The sequence below is a fragment of the Hemicordylus capensis genome, chromosome 4, assembly GCF_027244095.1.
Source record: "Hemicordylus capensis ecotype Gifberg chromosome 4, rHemCap1.1.pri, whole genome shotgun sequence".
NCBI classification, from domain to species: domain Eukaryota; kingdom Metazoa; phylum Chordata; class Lepidosauria; order Squamata; family Cordylidae; genus Hemicordylus; species Hemicordylus capensis.
This window is the reverse complement of record NC_069660.1, coordinates 267,274,637-267,292,768: the sequence shown is the minus strand read 5'-3', so window position 1 is coordinate 267,292,768 and position 18,132 is coordinate 267,274,637. Positions and strand designations below refer to the sequence as shown.

The following is an 18,132-nucleotide window of genomic DNA, read 5'->3' as shown; positions in this document are numbered from 1 at the left end:
ATTTTCCTCCATCTCTTTTACAAGAAGATTCTGATGGACCGAAGTCATGGCAAAAAAATGCAACAAAAAACATTTTTCTTCCAAATAAATGTAGTACACTTCAAAAATATTTCTGATCCTTACCTTTTTGTAACTAGTGATTCTTCTGCAGATGTGCTCCATTTTCTCACCACAAATGGCACTAAATTTACTTTGAAGGTCAGTGGAGATCACTTCATTTAAACTATTTAGGCTTCTACAGTTCTGCACAAAGTGTTCATCACTTTTTGCTAACGCTTCAAGGACCTATAAATAGATAAAAACAGTAGATTATGTAGATTACTAAAACAGCACATTATGTCAAGAGTGTTAAAACGAATAGCCAACACGCAGCATACTACATGTGGGGAGGAGGTGTCTTAGCACAAGCTGTTGAGCTAGCTAGTCAAGCTACATCTGGAGCTTGTGTTCCAGATTAGTGTTGAATAACGGCAAGTCTGTTTGCAGTTGCATTGCGCAACTGCAGTATGACTCATTTGGATCAATGGGAACACTACAGTGCTATTGTGAAAATCCCAGTATTAATGCAACAATGTCATTGTCTTGCACTGCACTATTGCAAAATGTTTGTTCCACATGTGGTACACTGTGCAACGTTGGCCACTGCTTTCTTTCTTTTCTTTTTTTTTAAGCAGAAACAAAAACAAAACCCAGAACATACAATTTAAAGCATATTTTCCTTAAATATGAACTAGCTCTCTTGAGATACATTGCATCAATGTTTTGCATTCATCCTGATGCAAAAGGATTTGTTTTTGTTTTAAACTGCATCCTGGTAGAACTAAACACAGGATGATCATCAACTTACAATCTACTTCAACTCTAACAGAGACTTCTTCTTCAACAGAATTCCTACTAACAAATAATAAAAATTGTTTATATTCCAAACATTTTCCATTGTAAAGGTTCAGAAAGAATTTCAAAGAATTAAAAACAGAAGAAATTGAACATTAATCATCATTAATACATGGCTATCTTAAAACTGCTTTAAGGAAGCCCTGCTACTACCCAAGAGATCTTTGTTTGAACCCCGAGAATAAAGCTAGTTATTTGGGAATTTCAAGGGGAAAACAGAGAGGGTGTAAAACATACCAGGTTTCTGTAGACAGAGAAAATCAAATGGTATCCTTTTATCTAGGTGTAACTAAAATGCACCACTATGAATATTTTTAGACCAGGAAGCAAAAGATGACCATACAGGCAATTCAATTGTTCATGCTATGTTCTGAAAGTGGCTAACTTCATTTGAGTTCAGAGTGTGTTACTGAGGACTGTCCAACTGTTTACACATCCTGAAAATGATTGTGCACATTCTGAATTCAAGAATCCAAACCACGGCTGGCCAACCTCACCCCCCACCCACACAAAGACACTGGACCACAGCTCCCACCATTCCCTAACACCAGCCACTGTGGTCGGAAATGATGGGAGCTGCAGTCCAACAACAGTCAGACGGCCAAAGTCATGCAGACCTGATCCAAACACACATGAAGTGTGTGTTTTGATACGTGCCCTCCACTGCTTCTTATGGACCTATGAACCAGATTCTTACAACTCCCCTACCCTGCCATCACAGTGAGCTCTCATTCCTAATTATTCATTCGTTCGTTCAATTTTGATATTGCCCTTCCAAAAATGGCTCAAGGCAGTTTACACTGAGAAATAATAAATAAAGAAATAAGATGGATCTCTGTCCCCAAAGGGCTCACAATATAAAAAGAAACATAAGACAGACACCAGCAACAATCAATGGAGGTAGTGTGCTGGGGGTGGATAGGGCAAGTTACTCTCTCCCTGGTAAATAAAGAGAATCAACCACCACATTAAAAGGTGCCTCTTTGCCAAGTTAGCAGGGGTCAGTCTTTACTGTCAAGTCTTGAAAGTGACAATAGCTTAATCGTCACACGTACTGGATACCAAATGTTGGGTTTTTATTTGGCCTCTTAAAATTGCAGCTTGAACTATAGACCTTCAGTGGATCAGATTTTTGAGCTGAAGCAGCAGAATGGCAGCCAAGGGCAAGGAAGTTCCCTTCGCCTCGAATTTTATGCCGAACATGAAAGCAAACGTTGACAGGGTAGGAATGCAGGGGCAGAAGTGAAATGATAACATATTCAGTTTTGTAATGGGTCAGCCAGTATTTCATTCTAACATTCTAAAAATCTGAATCTCAGGGTAACCATATATTAAATACAGAAAAAGAAATGGTATTTTCTTGGAGATGATGTTTCTTTTCAAATTAGCTATTCCTTATCTATTTCAAGAAGCAGTTCCAAATATACAAGATATATAGAGAAAAATATTCTCTTTTTAGGGAAATATAATTCTGCTAGAAACTTTTTGTGCCCACAGATGTACATATTAATGCACATATTAGTAAGAAGGTGTCTTGATATGTGGAAAATGTCGATTCAATGTGCAGCAGCCGTAAAAAAGGTCAATTCCATGCTTGTAATTAAGATTGATTGATTGATTGATTGATTAAGTGCCATCAAGTCAGTGTCAACTCTTAGCGACCACATAGATTCTCTCCAGGATGATCTGTCTTCAACTTGGCCTTTAAGGTCTCTCAGTGGTATATTCATTGCTGTCGTAATCAAGTCCATCCACATTGCTGCTGGACGTCCTCTTCTTATCTTTCCTTCCACTTTTCCCAGCATTATGCATTTCTCAAGGGAGCTGGGTTTTCGCATAATGTGTCTGAAGTATGATAGTTTGAGCCTGGTCATTTGTGCCTCAAGTGAAAATTCTGGATTGATTTGTTTTATGATCCATTTGTTTGTTTTCCTGGCTGTCCATGGTATCCTCAAAAGTCTTCTCCAGCACCAAGGTTCAAAAGCATCAGTGCTTTTTCTACCTTGCTTCTTCAAAATCCAGCTTCCGCATCCATAGAGTGTCATGGGGAAAACCATTGTCCGGACGATTTTTATTTTTGTAGGTATAGACACATCACGGCATCTAAATATCCTTTCCAAGGCCTTCATTGCAACCCTACCAAGTGCTAGTCTGTGGTGTATTTCTTGACTGCTGGATCCTTTACTGTTGACAGTTGATCCTAAAAGGCAGAAGCTATTCACCACTTCAATATCTTCATTATCATTTCTGAGGCTGGTTGCTGTACCCGTTGTCATTAGGAATTAGGAAGGGGTTTGAAAAGAAAACTGCTAATTATAATGCCTTTAAACTTTGGTGCGGCCACATTTAAATTACTACGTACAGTTCTAGACACCATACCTCAGAAAGGACATTATAGAATTGGAGAAGGTGCAGAAGGGGGCAACCAAGATGATCGAAGGTAAGGCTACAATACCTGGGGCCTTTTAGTTTAGGAAAAAAAGACTGAGGGGAGACATGATAGAGGTCTACAAAATCATGCATGGTGTGGAGAGAGTGGAGAAAGAGCTCCCTCTCATACTAGAACCAGGAGACATCTGATTGGCAAAAAAAAATTAGGTCTAACAAAAGGAAGTACTTTTTCCACAATAAATTGTGGCTAGGGATGCTGGGAGTTGTAGTTCAGCAACATCTGCAGGGCTGCAGGTTGGGGAAGCCTGGCCTAGAGCCTTTAGAGTCAGGCGGTATATAAACTGAAAATCTATCTATCTATCTATCTATCAACTTGTGGAATTCTCTGCCACAGGATGTGGTGACTGCCAGCAGCCTGAATGTCTTTAAGAGGGGTTTAGGTAAATTCATGGAGGACAGGTCTATCAATGGCTACTAGTCTGAAAGCTATAGACCATCTCCAACTTCAGAGGCCTCTAAATACCAGTTGCAGGGAAGGAACAGTAGGAGAGAGGGTATGCCCTCAGCTCTTGCCTGTGGGCTTCCCAGAGGCATCTAGTGGGCCACTGTGGGAAACAGAATGCTGGACTAGATAGGCCTTGAGCATGATCCAGCAGGGCTGTTCTTGTTTTTAAAAATGATTGGTGGCTGAGGATGTGGAAAAGGTATTCTGTTGAGTTTGGCCAACAACGTGCATGCTTGATCCTTGCCCTTCATGGCTTATTAAATCTAGTAGGGAGGGAATTTTTAGCTGGATCAGCAGGTTCTAAATGCCTCATTGAGGAAGCTATCATGGGAGCTCCATTGAAGGAAGCTATTATTCGACCACTCCTAAAGAAACCTTGTCCGGACCAAGAGGATATAAACAACTATAGACCTTCTCCAGACCTGTAGCCATATTCCCTTCCTGGGCAAGGTACTTGAGCATGTACTGGCTGACCAGCTCCAGACACTCTTGGAGGAAATGGACTATTTAGATCCATTTCAATCAGGCTTCAGGCCCACCTTTGGAACATAAACTGCTTTGGTTGCCCTGTGAGATTACCTATGCAGAGAGAGGAGGGGCAGGGGAATGCAACCCTGTTAATTCTCTTGGATCTCTCAATGGCTTTTGATACCATTGACCATAGTATCCTTTTGGATAGGCTTGCCAAGCTGGGTGTGGGAGGCACTGCTTGGAGGTGGTTCTGCTCCTACTTCACAGCCCGTTTCCAAAAGGTGGTGCTCAAACCCTTAGCAGTTATGCTTTGGGGTCCCACAGGGTTCTATTCTTTCCCCTATGCTGTTTAACATCTACATGAAACTGCTGAAAGAGGTCATCCAGAGATTTAGCCTGAGCTGTTATCAGTATGCGGATGACACTCAGTTGTACAGTGGTCCCTCTACTTACGAAATTAATCCGTTCCGAATGCACATTTGTAAGTCGAAAAATTCGTAAGTCGAAAAGCGGTTTCCCATAGGAATGCATTGGGAACGGATTAATGCGTTCCGGAGCCTAGAAAAAAGACCCAGACCCCCAGTAAGGCTTGCAAACGGCACAGGAACATTTCTTTTCAAGAATAAACAGGCAGTAAACAGGCAGGCAAGTCAAGGAAACCGCATGTAAAATTTGTAAGTCGAGGAAACCCCATCTAAAAATTTGTAAGTCGAAAAAACCGCATCTAAAACCGGATCTAAAACTGCCGTTTGTAACTCGAAAAATACTTATGTCGAGTAGTTTGTAAGTCGAGGGACCACTGTATATCTGTTTTTCATCAGACACAGGTGAGGCAGTGACTATCCTGAATCAATGCCTAGATGCAGTAATGGACTGGATGAGGGTAAATACATTGAGACTCAATATAGACAAGACAGAAGTACTGTTGGTCAGTGGTTCCTCTGCCCGGGTGTATGATGCCTGTTCTAGATGGGGTTACACTCCCCCTGAACACCAGGTTTGCAGTTTGGGAGTTCTCATTGATCCAGCACAGTCACTAGAGGCTCAAGTGTCCTCTGTGGCTTGGAGTGCCTTTTCTCAGCTGTGGTTGATATGCCAACTGTGACCTTACCAAGATAGAGATAGCTTGGCCACAGTTACTCATGCTCTGGTAACCTCTCGCTTAGATTACTGCAATGCGTTGTTCATGGGGCTACCTTTAAAAACATTCCAGAAACTGCCGCTGGTCTAAAATAGGGTCACAAGATTATTAACTGAGCCTGGGTGTTTTGATCATATCTTCGTGGGCTGCACTGGCTCCCAGTCATTTAAAGTTTTAACCTTTAAAAGGATAAACGAGTTTTAACCTTTAAAGCCCTAAATGGCTTGGGAGCGCGTTACCTAAGTGAGCACCTTGCCCCATATGTCCTGACTTGGACCTTTGAGTGCCCCTGCCAAATGAGTTGAGGCAGGTGGCTACTACAAAGAGGGCCTTTTCACTGGCCACATCCCATTAAAGGAACAGCCTCCTCAGTGATGTTCTGCTTGCATCAACACTTTGTTCTTTTAGATGCCACATAGAAACGTTTCTGTTCACTCAGGACTTCTAAATCTGATTCTTAAAACTGACTTTAAAATGTTTTTACATTGTTATGCACTGTATTTGGGGGGGGGTGTTTTGTTGTTTGTGAGTTTAAATTGTAATGCAACAGTTCTGAACTAAAAGTATCTGTAAAAATCCATCATTTTGTTTTATTATATTTTAATTTAATAAAAAATTGTAGCAATTTTCTTCATTTAGTACAAGATCAGTGACATCAACATGATTCTGTTGACAAAAAAATTACTGGGGACATAAAATTTTCAACCCCCCAAATTAAATTACTAGTTAAGTTATGGTGCTCTAATTATGAATCTTTCATACCAATTATTTGAAACAGGCAAAAAGCTGTAAACAAATTTGCTAGTTACTGAGGCGTTTCACATGTATGTGCAAAACCAGGCAAAGGGAGCTGAGCCTGGTTTTGCATGTGCATGTGAATCGCCAGGATCAGGCTGATCCTGGTGGCACCATGGTGGCAAACCCGCCTATGAAGCCTCTCCTGAAAATAGGGTTAGGAGAGGGAGCATTCTCCTAATCCCGTTTCCTTGCTCTTGTGTCAGCTGCAACTGCTTGAGGCCATGGCTGACAGACTCGGGGAGGGGAAGGGGAGGGGATCCCCATAATGTACCACAAAGTTGCATGGTGCATTATTGGAGCTCCAGGGGATGGGGTGGCACGGTGGTGCATCCCAGCACCCTGACCCACAGAGCTACCAGCAGCAGCCGGTGCTTGTCTGGGCGGGTGATCTGCCCCCCAAGGAAGGCAGACTGCTTGTGTGTGGGGAGGTAAGCACTTTCGGGCTTCCTCCCAACAAACTGGGTAGCCATTTCTCACTGGTCGTATGTAGTGGTCCACAATCACACTCTCAAGTAGGAGTCCTTTGAACAGGAGCAAGTATTCATAAATTAAAATTAATAGGAGCTTTGCTGGTACAGCCATGGCATTAGATACAAGTTCTGCTCACTGTATATTAAAAAGGGAAATAATAAGGAAGTATTTTCAAAAGATTATTATAGAGTGTATGTTAACGCCAGGCCCTGCTTTTCTGCGTTCAGACCAAAGCACTTCACTCATGGTTTTTTCTAGGAAAAAGAATATAAAGGGCCACAAAGCTGTAAAAAGTAGGAAAAGAACCAACTGGCCTAATGATAGATCCACTACAGAATACTAGAACTGCTATCTCATAATATACTACAAGCCATGCTTAGAGATAGGATGCTAGGTCAGGTTGTCATGAACCCTGATTCTGACCCTGAGGAAAGTGCAGAGGACTCACAAGACAATAAGGGGCTTGAGGGATCTCCATCACCAGAGTCTCAAGTGTCCTCTGAGGCATTTGAAAGATCTCCAGCTCCACCACTAGGACCTCCAGTTTGCTCTGAACCCGCCCCCCAACAAACTTTACCTTTATCCTCTAATTCAGAGGATGAGGCAGAAGCTTCCCCAGCTCCGCCACAGCCAGTGTCTGGAGAATAGAGCACGGGCTCTTTAAGACTTGCATCATTCCAGGCTTGGAAAGGGCTACACTCCTGCCTCTATTTAAGGCTTCAGTTTGTCCTGGCTTTTTCCTGAAGAAACTTTATGGTTAACGTGCCCAGACTAGTTTGGTTTCTTGCTCCCTTGGTTCCCCGTTTCCTGATTCCCTTGCCTGTTCGACTTCAGCTTAGCCTGTTCCTTCTTAACTGATTTTCTGGTTCTTGACTCTTCCCTGTTCTGACTTTGGTCTTGCCTGCTCCTGACAAATGGACTAACTTTCTAATTCCTGGCCTCTGGCCTGTTGTTCTTTGACTCCATCTGATTTATGGACTGATTCCCTGGTTCCTGACCTCTGGCCCATTTTATCTTGACTCTGCTTGCTTTAAAGTCTGACTTCTTGGTTCCTGACCTGCTGGTCACTCTTGATGGACCATGTTCCTGACACACACACCCAGGAACTACTCAGGTGGACTACTGGTTGGTCCACTGTTGTAGTTATACATTATGTTCTTCCAGAGAAAACACAAGTCCCACTTGTATTGAAAGGCACTGTGAATGTACCTGTTGGTGGAAAATACACATGAGAAACAGAAGTTTCATCTGGGTATAAAAAATATGGAGGAGCGAGGTAGAGAGGGATGGCTTTCTACAAGGACCCCCCAACACACACACTCACACACACACACACACACACACTTGCAGTCCACCATCCTTCTCTGTCCTCCCCAATCCCATGGCTCCCCTTCTGCCATCTCCTTTGCTCATCACTCCATACGCCCAGCTAAGTGACCAACACAAATCTCCAGCACCAGACAACACCTCTGGTGCCATTTCCCAGCCAGGTTTTGTGCCCTGCTCCCACCTGGCCATGTTGCCATAGCCTGGCATGCTTCAGCTGCTCCCCCTCCCAGCCAGGAGGATGGAGAGGAAGTTCCAGACACCAGCCCTGCTGCTGTTGCCACTGCTGCTGCACAGAGGAAGAGGAAGGAGTGCCAGCCCGGCTTCCCTACCTTGTCGTTGAAGGACCATGCGCTGGGCTAACCCCCAGCTCCATCACCAGCACACAGCCCAGCCCAGTTGGACAAAGAGGGACTAGAGAGGAAGGAATCCAGGACTCCTGGTCCCCCTACACTGCCTCCCCTCCCAAAAAGGATATTGGGTCGCAGTACAGAGCAAAGTGTGGGAGATCAGAGAGAGGGCCTGAACCTCCCCTGAGTGGGAGAAAGAGGGGGCCTAGGTAGCACTCAGCACTGATTAGGAGAGGGAGGAGGTCCTGGGAGAGCATGAGGCTTGGAGTGATTGCCCTGGTCAAAGGATGGTCCTGGCTTAGGGTATAAGATTGCAAGAAGAGCTGATGCAAATCTGTTGCACACCAGAACTGGGTTTGCCTTTCAATTCAGAATCTAGTTTCAACTGTTAATTTATTTTTGTGTTGCTCCAAAACATTTTCAAAAGTAACTGAAACCAGAAGGGCAAAACACTTACTGAAAATGGCTGGAAATCTTAATTTATATTATTAAGAAGAGCCTACATGTTACTGTATATGTATTTTTAGCAATTGGTAGTTTCCAATGTAGGGGGAGTCTCCCAAAATATTAAATTGACAACTTTGTTGAAAAGCAGAATATGAATATTCTAAATAATAATATAAATAATATTAAATTACTGAACACCAGAATAGTAGAATGTTCAATTATCATTAGGAAGTCAACATCACACACTAATATATTTTAAATTCTTCATGTCGTCCTAATAGTCTTATAGCAGAACCATAGGGCTACCTCACAGCACTAAGGAGATCTACATATGTTGTATGCAGTATCCCCATGCTCTGAAACACTCCTCATCAGAATTTCACTTGTTTTGCACCAATAAGTTCTGCACATATTGAGAACTTGATTTCCGTCTTCTATGCCAATGTAAGCTAAGGAGGCAAAGCAACAAGGTGAGTCACGGATGAGGTAGGCAAGAGATTTGTATTTTTAATCTACACAGATAAGTTCAAACATATGTTAGCTGCAGTTAAGCCATCTTTCCCTTCACAAGGACCCTGCTGTGCTATTTGAAGAAAAAATTACAAGAGGATCTTGTGCAACTGTCCTCCCTTGATCAGATACAAACATATAAAATCAAGAATCAGAAAGCCCAATCTAAAATGGGAAATATTTTCTACTCATTAGCAGTAAATGATTTTTTCCCTGTGCAATAGAGTATTTGTCTCCTAAGGTTTCTGACTGGGATCTGAAAAAGTCAAAGCATATAGGCCAGTTTCTAACAATAGTCCATTTTTTGCATACATTTAATTATAGCTGGCCTAGAGTCAAAGTCATTTTTTACATAGCTCATGTAATGATAGCCAGAAATATTTTTTAGCTGTTCCATTCTGAATCAGTACATTAATTAAAGGTTTCCGATATCTCTTAAGAGTTTCATTTTCTGCAGGTTTAATTAATAATGCAAAATGTATCTTCAAATGTTTTCCCGTGGCTATAGTTACAAAGAATCAGTACCAGCTCTTCTGCTACTACTTCTTTAATTTCAAGTCTTATAATTTCAGCAGTGTTAAAATATTGCATGCTACACAACTTTCTATTGAAAATACAACCATATAGTAATTATGCTTCACGGCTTTGATGAAAAAAATCTACGGGGAATGTAACATCAAACAAACATAACTACCTTTCATTTCTAGAATGAAATGTTCATTTGTTTCACATTACTTCTTTCCATGACAAGGTGACTTATTGCGTTTAGATTGTGATCAATCGCCATCTTGTGAACGCTTGAATATCGATACAAATAGATGAGTTGTGGGTCAACTCAAATTTGGCAAAATTTCAAAAACCATGTCTGTTGAATTATTTGTAAGGGCTTCACACATTGCATGAAGATGCACTTTACCAACATCAGATTGCCTACTTCTGAAACACCATTTCCTACAGAAAAGAAGGACGGTCTGGAGAGATAAAACAGTGGAGTGGGGAGTGCTTAACCCTTTTCTCATCCCTATTTCCCCACTACAATTATTATTATTATTGTTACATTTATATCCCGCTCTTCCTCCAAGGAGCCTAGAGCAGTGTACTACATACTTGAGTTTCTATTTCACAACAACCCTGTGACGTAGGTTAGGCTGAGAGAGAAGTGACTGGCCCAGAGTCACCCAGCTAGTTTCATGGTTGAATGGGGATTTGAACTCGGATCTCCCCGGTCCTAGTCCAGCACTCTAACCACTACACCACACTTCTCTAGTTGCTTTTCTCCCCACAGGGTTCCAAATGTGTGCTTGTTCTCCCTAACATCCATTTAGAACCTCAGAGGTGAACAAGGCTGGGAGGTGGGGATTGGTGTAGAGCTGGACTGCATAACTTCAGCCATTCAGCTATTTTTGGACCATCATCTCCAGCCACAGAGTTGCAGTCCAGCATTTGCAGGAGGGCCAAAGTTATGCAGCCCTGGTTAGAGAAACAAAGCAGAAGGAAAATGGTATAGAAAGCCCTGTTGCTTCTCAACTTCAAGGGCATTTCCAGACTAGAGACTAATTCTTGTTCTTCCACTTGCAAAATTGCAACTGATTTTCTAGATTGTAGGGTATAGTACCTATTCTGTGTGTGCATTTTCCCATAAATATTAGGTTAATTGACACAGCAACTGGATGGTCCTTTCCTTTTGTTGTCTTTCCCCCATCCCAGTGATTTTATTTAAAAAATGCCCTGAAGCCAGGCTTAGAGGAGGTATGTTGCCATTCTTCACCTCGGCTCCCCATGCTATTTAGTGCCCCTCCCCGCACAGCTGGTTTAACATTATAGTGCCAAGTGGGTGGGGGTGGAAGCTGCCTTCGTAACAACCTCTCAATTAAGTTATCAGATGCACTGCTTTAATTCATCTGATACCTGAGTAAGTGTGTCCAACCCCACATTGCACACAGACAGTGAAGCTCTTCTCACAATCAGTGAGAAGAGCTTAGGGGCTAACTGCAGAGAGAGCGGGCTTAGCCCTCTCTCCCCGCAGACGAGCAGCTACTCGTAGCTGGGCGGCCAGATCAGCCGCTCACACAACTGCCGGTTCTGTCATGGAGCCAGCGGGGGTGGTGGGGATTGGGGGCTGTGTGGCCCCCAAAAGTCCCAGGATGCCCCACAGGAGCATTCGGGGCATTCTGGAGAAATGTGAAAAAAACTTTAACATTCCATAATTTATTTGCAAAAGAGAAAGAATTTGAAAGTGGAGTATTTGAAAGCAAAACAGCAGAGGATAACAGAGTAAGGAATTTCTCCATCTTTCAGATTTGTTGTTTTTAGTTTAGAAATTGAATTTGCGACTGCACCCCAACTTAATGTTCTTTCTGGATGGACAACTATGAATCATAATAATCAATAAAACACAGATCACTTACAAAGAACAGACTTGGAATCAAATTATTTATAATCCTATTAATAAATAAGATATTTGTTTCCATGATAAAAAGAGCACTAAAGGTTAAACAAAAAAAGTGCTTTGTACCTTTGCAGTCAAGCTGAAAAAGCCCTTTGGTTCAATCATCTTCTCCAGAACATGGCATTTGATTCCAGCAGTACTGTCATATTCGTAAACCACACCATACTCCAGATGAACGTTATCAACTGTCAGACTGACATGATCCTTCTGACCATCAATTATTGCCATAGTATTAAATTTGTCAATCACTTCTGGGGGGAAAAACCAGTATCAACTATTTTTGTGTCCTACTTATTTTGTGCTAAATTTACTGATATACTGTAGCTAACTTATGAAAGTGTTTGTGGAAATATCCCCTGCTTCAATTCAGCCTTAAACTTACGTGCAGTAAATTTCATGCTGGATAATAGTCTAGGCTCTAACACAAAGGTCTGGATTTTGCTAGGAATTGCAGATTTTAAATGAAAAGTGTTGATGCTTTTCTCAGCTGTCCTTAGAAGATAATACTAAGCCACAAAATAAAAATGAAATTTTACACCATCCCCATTTAGGTCCATTTTCTAAGGAGGAATACTAAAGAAAAAGATGATCACACATACCCTATTGAAATCAGAGGGATGTAAATCTTGTTAATTTCTCTGAATTGTATCCCAGATCATAAAACCATGTGGCAATTTTCATATATGGGGTGTACAATTAGCATCACACACTTTCTATTAATGAAGTTCATCTGCAGTTGCCACCAGCTCGTCTGGTGGCTACGTTAAGGGCAGATCTTCTCTATTGCTGCCCTGAGACTCTGGAATGTGTTCCCTGTTGAAATAAGAACTTCCCCATCTATCACAACTTTAAAAAGTCTCTAAAGACTTATTTTTTTCACCCAAGCTTTTTAACTGTACTATGGTTTTAAATTGTTTTGTGGTTTTCACTTTAATATGTTTTATGTTATTGTAAACTGCCCAGAGACAGAAGTTTGGGACAGTCTACAAATCTGAAAAACAAACAAACAAACAAATAAATAAATATTCACAAGATATTCAAACAAATAAATATTCACAAGATTCACAAGAATACTGTGATAGAAGATACACAATATTTAAGAAAATGATGCTATCAGGTAATAATTGAATGTATTACTATTATTTTAATTATGTATTATAAGTGGCCATGTTTCACATCTTACACAAACATTCTGCAAAATGTCTCATGTTACTTTTGAACAGAGTAAACACATTTTAAATTCATGGCAAAGTCAGTATGGCAAATAAAATGGTTGTAAACAAATCCACATTCAAATACAACAAATATTCATACCCATAATCCATCAGATTTCTACAGTGGAAAGTCACACATCTTCCTTGTACAATATCCTTGCAACTGCATCAAATTAATGAATGATTTATTTCATGGTCACCGACCTTCAAATCTGGTGCTCAAGGCAGCCCTTCCATGAGGCAAGGTGAGATGGTGGCCTAGAGCAGGAGATTTGGGGGGTGCCAGCAGGGTAACAAAACTGTGGTCATGCTGTAGGGGAGAATTGGAATCAACCCCTTATTAAGTAGAGAAACCCACTTTGATGAGAACAGAACACAGATGAGATCTGGAGACCATTGCTTAAAGGCTAAAACAGGTAAAGATTTATTTGAAAAAGTTACAAATTTAGATAGAAAAGCCTGTACCCTGTAAGAGCTAGCTTGTGGTGGAAGGAAGAACAAACGAAGAAGAAGGAATGGCCTAAGAGTATCAGTCTATAGTTTACCAATCAGGAAGGACTTAGAGCAGAGATTGAGAGAGTACAGAGAAACAAGGGGGCAGCCTCACACTCTCTTCCTGAACTCCTGCTATCCCTAGTGGCCAATAGGAATTGTTGGTGCTGAGAGTTAATGCATATGAAGTCACATCTCCAACACATGCTTCGTGCACTGTGGAAGAAAACATATTGCTCCCCTGCCTCAGGCACCGCAGGGGCTTGGGTGGTACAGCTGCACATCATCTCACTTCAGAAAAGATGTGCAACTTTCAAATATTACAACAGAAGCATGAAGTGAGGATATAAAGCACTCAAGCATTTGCTTTTCCTGCTTCAATACTTACTTTATCTTACTTTCTAAGAAAGAGATAAATGATCTCACCTTCTACTTTGCAGTCAAATGCATCTCCACCATCATCCCCCAAGGGTTTGGAGTTTGTTTTCTGGAGATCTTCCTGGGCACTCTCAATATTGTTATATACCCACTGAATAGAATCTTGCTAAGAAAAGTAGTAATAATAATACAGTTTACATGGCTCAGAAATACTGTATTAAAGCATGTAAAGCACTTTACAAGAGAAACGAGTGGACCTCTGAGATGCACCCCTGCTTTGTCTGTGATTTTGGAGTCTCAGAAGGGACAAAGTGATTATAGGAAGCATCGCTCTTGCCAGGCAACAAGGCCTGCACTCACTGTTGCAAGAACAGGCAATGAAACTGCCAGAGCATGGTGTGGCATAGGTTCATAGGAAGCTGCCTTATACTGAGTTGGACCATTCGTTCATCTCAGTCTTGTCTACACTAACTAGCTTTCCAGAGTTTCAGTTGAGGGTCTTTCCCAGCCCTATGTGGAGATGCCAGGGATTGAACCTGAGACCTTCTTCATGAAAAGCATGTGCTCTTCCACTGAGCTACAGCCCCCATCATCAAGGCAGGGAATATTCCCTACTGTGTTCCATTGTGGTAGTTTCATTGCTGACTTTTGCAACATGACATGGCAAGGAAACACAAACCCATATTGCCAAACAACCAGGTCAATATTCCTGCTTTTCTGCACAGTGCTGAAATAGAATGGCATATCTCTGCATTCTGCATAAATCACTGCAGCAGAGAATGGCAAAACAGGAAGCATTAGTCCAGTTGTTCAATATTCCCTGCCGTTACCCTGACAACTATTTTTATTTACATTTATATTCCACTCTTCCTCCAAGAAGCCCAGAGCAGTGTACTACATACTTAAATTTCTTGTCACAACAAGACTGGGGGGCAGGTGGGCAGCGGAACCTTCAGAGACACACTCACACACCCTGTGGCTGAGGCAGCACCTCCCAGAGGCCACTGAACCCGGTGGTAAGTTTTTTTTTTTAAAAAAAATTCCCTTTAGAACCCTGAGCTGGCAGGTTTGGTAGCGAACCAGCTCGACCTCAAGCCTGTTTGCACATCCCTAAGATTAAATAGAGAGGAACCATGGGCTTTTACAAACATAACATTGCCTTCACTTTAGCCAGACAGACCAGATAACTTTTCTTCATTTGTTTTTTTCCTAACCCTAACTTTATTAAATATGTAGAAACTGTTACTGGAAAGTCTGATGGTAAAAAGTGAATCCAAAAATATTTTAATTTACTTAATAAAGTAAAAAAAAAATCAATTATATGCTGAGTCACAGAATCATTCTCTCCTCCAGAGAATTCTCTATCACCCCCTCCTACTTAAATGCAGCTGTATGCACTACAAAAATAGCTTGTGTTCTGACAGAATTAAAAATACAGCCTCTAAAAGGGAAATGTGTGGGATGAAATGAAAGTAAAGCAAGAATATCAAGAATGAGAGCTTTAGTATTTTGCTTGCATATGAAGCATTAAACTAGGTTTCAAGTTTATTTCCTTTTCAATATCACTGAAAGACCTGAAGGAATTCAAATATATTTCATTCACCAAAAGAAGCTGAAATTGTATTTTCTTCAATCTGAATACAATCATAATAAAAGGGTTTTTTTTGGTTTTTTTAAAAAAACCCTTTATTTCATCTGAGAAGAATGTCAACATAAAGCTCCTGAGGAGAGCTGGTCTTGTGGTAACAAGCATGAATTCTCCCCTTTGTTAAGCAGGGTCCACTGTGATTTACATTTGAATGGGAGACTACATATGAGCACTGTAAGGTATTAGGATGGGGCAGCTCCGGGATGCATGCTTGCATGCAGAAAGTTCCAAGTTCCCCCCCTGCATGTCCAAGATAAGGCTGAGATAAGACTCCTGCCTGCAACCTTGAAGAAGCTGCTGCCAGTCTGTGTAGACAATACTGAGCTAGATGGACCAATGGTCTGACTCAGTATAAGGCAGCTTCCTGTGATTTGGGTATATTTGTGAAAAATAAGATATGATCTATTTCAGTTCTATACTGTGAAGAAATTAAATTTTAATGTTGGTGATTTGATTGCATGTTGATAACCAAGGCAATGAATGTTGTTCTCACACGTATTTACTCAGGGAAGGCCCTGGAGCAGTTCCCTTTCAGGATCCTAAGAATTACTCAAATGATTCCGGAGCATTCTGTACCAGAGTACAGCTATTCATGTAGGCAGAACATACAAATATTTTTTTTCCTTTTTCTAGAAGCTGTCTGCCCAGTCTCTCTCATATTCTAATAATGAATAACCTTTCCTAAGGTTACTGAAATGGTTGTCAAAGACATCTTTGACAGCAGGTAAAACCTCTTGATATCACTTGCCCTTTTGAGCTCAGATTTCACTCTATATGTTTAATGCTGGAGATTCAGTGGATTTCAGTTGTACGTTATCTTATCTGAGTTATGGAAAGGGGCAAAATGTTTAGGATACCCCTACATCTTATCATAAACAGATTTTCTTAGAACCAGGCCTCGTGGGTTTCAGAGGAACCTGGTCCCGGTGTGTGCTTCAAATCATATCAGGCAGCAGTTTTTTACATCAGTAGCAATCAAGTGTTATACATTTTGCATTGACTATCCAAGTGATAGTTGCGGGGGGGGGGGAATTGAAAAAGAAAAAGAAAAAAGCCAGAGGGTTTACAGTAAACAAGTAGCATATTTACATGCATTGGACGTCTGTATTTCCTGCAGGCTGTGACATGGGCAATGACACTTGCATGGGTTTCTTTACTGACATTAATTCCATTCACTTTTATTATACACTGTCCAGGGTGGAGGCCCGCAGCAGCTGCAACAGTTCCTTTGAAGCAATTAGGAAAATTGCCATGTTAGACATTTCATTTTTTTTTTTAAACAACAACTCAAAATTGGGTAGGTGCTAGTCCATTCAGAACCATATTGAATTGAAACAAGAGTGCTCCTAATGCAGATATCCATGTGTGAGGCAGCAGATTATATAGAAGGTACTTCACAAGATAGCCACCTAATGGCGCAGTGGAGAAGCAACCCGCTTAGAGAGCAGGAGACTGGTCGAATGTTCGAATCCCTGCTAGTTTGTTTCCCGGAATATGGGGAACTCCTATATCAGGTCGCAGCTATATAGGAAGATGCTGAAAGTTATCAGCTCATACTGAAGGCAATGGTAAACCACTCCTGTATTCTACCAAGAAAACCAAATGGCTCTGTCGTCACCAGGAGTCCACACCGACTCAACGGCACAACCATTTTCTTTCCTTCACATGATATACAGGTGAAACTCGGAAAATTAGAATATTGTGCAAAAGTCCATTAATTTCAGTAATGCAAATTAAAAGGTGAAACTGATATATGAGACAGACGCATTACATGCAAAGTGAGATAAGTAAAGCCTTAATTTGTTATAATTGGGATGATCATGGCGTACAGCTCATGAAAACCCCAAATCCACAATCTCAGAAAATTAGAATATTACATGGAACCAAGAAGACAAGGATTGAAGAATAGAACAATATCAGACCTCTGAAAAGTATAAGCATGCATATGTATTCAGTACTTGGTTTGGGCCCCTTTTGCAGCAATTACTGCCTCAGTGCGGCGTGGCATGGATGCTATCAGCCTGTGGCACTGATGAGGTGTTATGGAAGACCAGGATGCTTCATTAGTGGCCTTCAGCAATTCTGCATTGTTTGGTCTCATGTCTCTCATCCTTCTCTTGGCAATGCCCCATAGATTCTCTATGGGGTCAGGTCAGGCGAGTTTGCTGGCCAATCAAGCACAGTACACTGTATACTTTTCAGAGGTCTGATATTGTTCTATTCTTCAATCCTTGTCTTCTTGGTTCCATGTAATATTCTAATTTTCTGGGATTGTGGATTTGGGGTTTTCATGAGCTGTACGCCTTGATCATCACAATTATAACAAATTAAGGCTTGACTTATCTCGCTTTGCATGTAATGTGTCTGTCTCATATATCAGTTTCACCTTTTAATTTGCATTACTGAAATTAATGGACTTTTGCACGATATTCTAATTTTCCGAGTTTCACCTGTACACTTCTGAACAAGTGGTTAGTGCTGTTCGATTTGACACTGCTCAAAACCTGTTGGTGGAAGCAGCAAGACAGTGCCTCTGCAACCAGTGGCTGACACCCAGACAAACGTGTAAAGAGGGACCGGTCTGCAGAGAAGCAATGGGGGCCCATGTACAGCTCCCCCATTCCCTCTATGTGCCTGCTGTTGTGCA

General features: G+C 41.3%; 1 protein-coding gene across 6 annotated transcripts in view; it reads right to left on the bottom strand.

The window, feature by feature from the left end:
* Positions 1 to 18,132, bottom strand: part of PREX2 (phosphatidylinositol-3,4,5-trisphosphate dependent Rac exchange factor 2) — a 233,498-nt gene that overhangs the window by 95,363 nt on the left and 120,003 nt on the right. For 5 of the 6 annotated variants that reach the window (XR_008306840.1, XR_008306841.1, XM_053248942.1 and 2 more), the window contains exons 20-23: positions 16,575 to 16,711; positions 13,886 to 14,003; positions 11,820 to 12,004; positions 124 to 285 (exon numbers count right to left, since the gene is read on the bottom strand). Coding sequence is in view for 4 of the 6 variants with exons in the window: in XM_053248942.1 (XP_053104917.1) it covers positions 124 to 285; positions 11,820 to 12,004; positions 13,886 to 14,003; positions 16,575 to 16,711 (602 nt within the window). In the remaining 2 variants the exon portion in view is untranslated. The remainder of the gene's footprint in view (positions 1 to 123; positions 286 to 11,819; positions 12,005 to 13,885; positions 14,004 to 16,574; positions 16,712 to 18,132) is intronic. The other variant, XM_053248943.1, reaches the window with a different exon arrangement.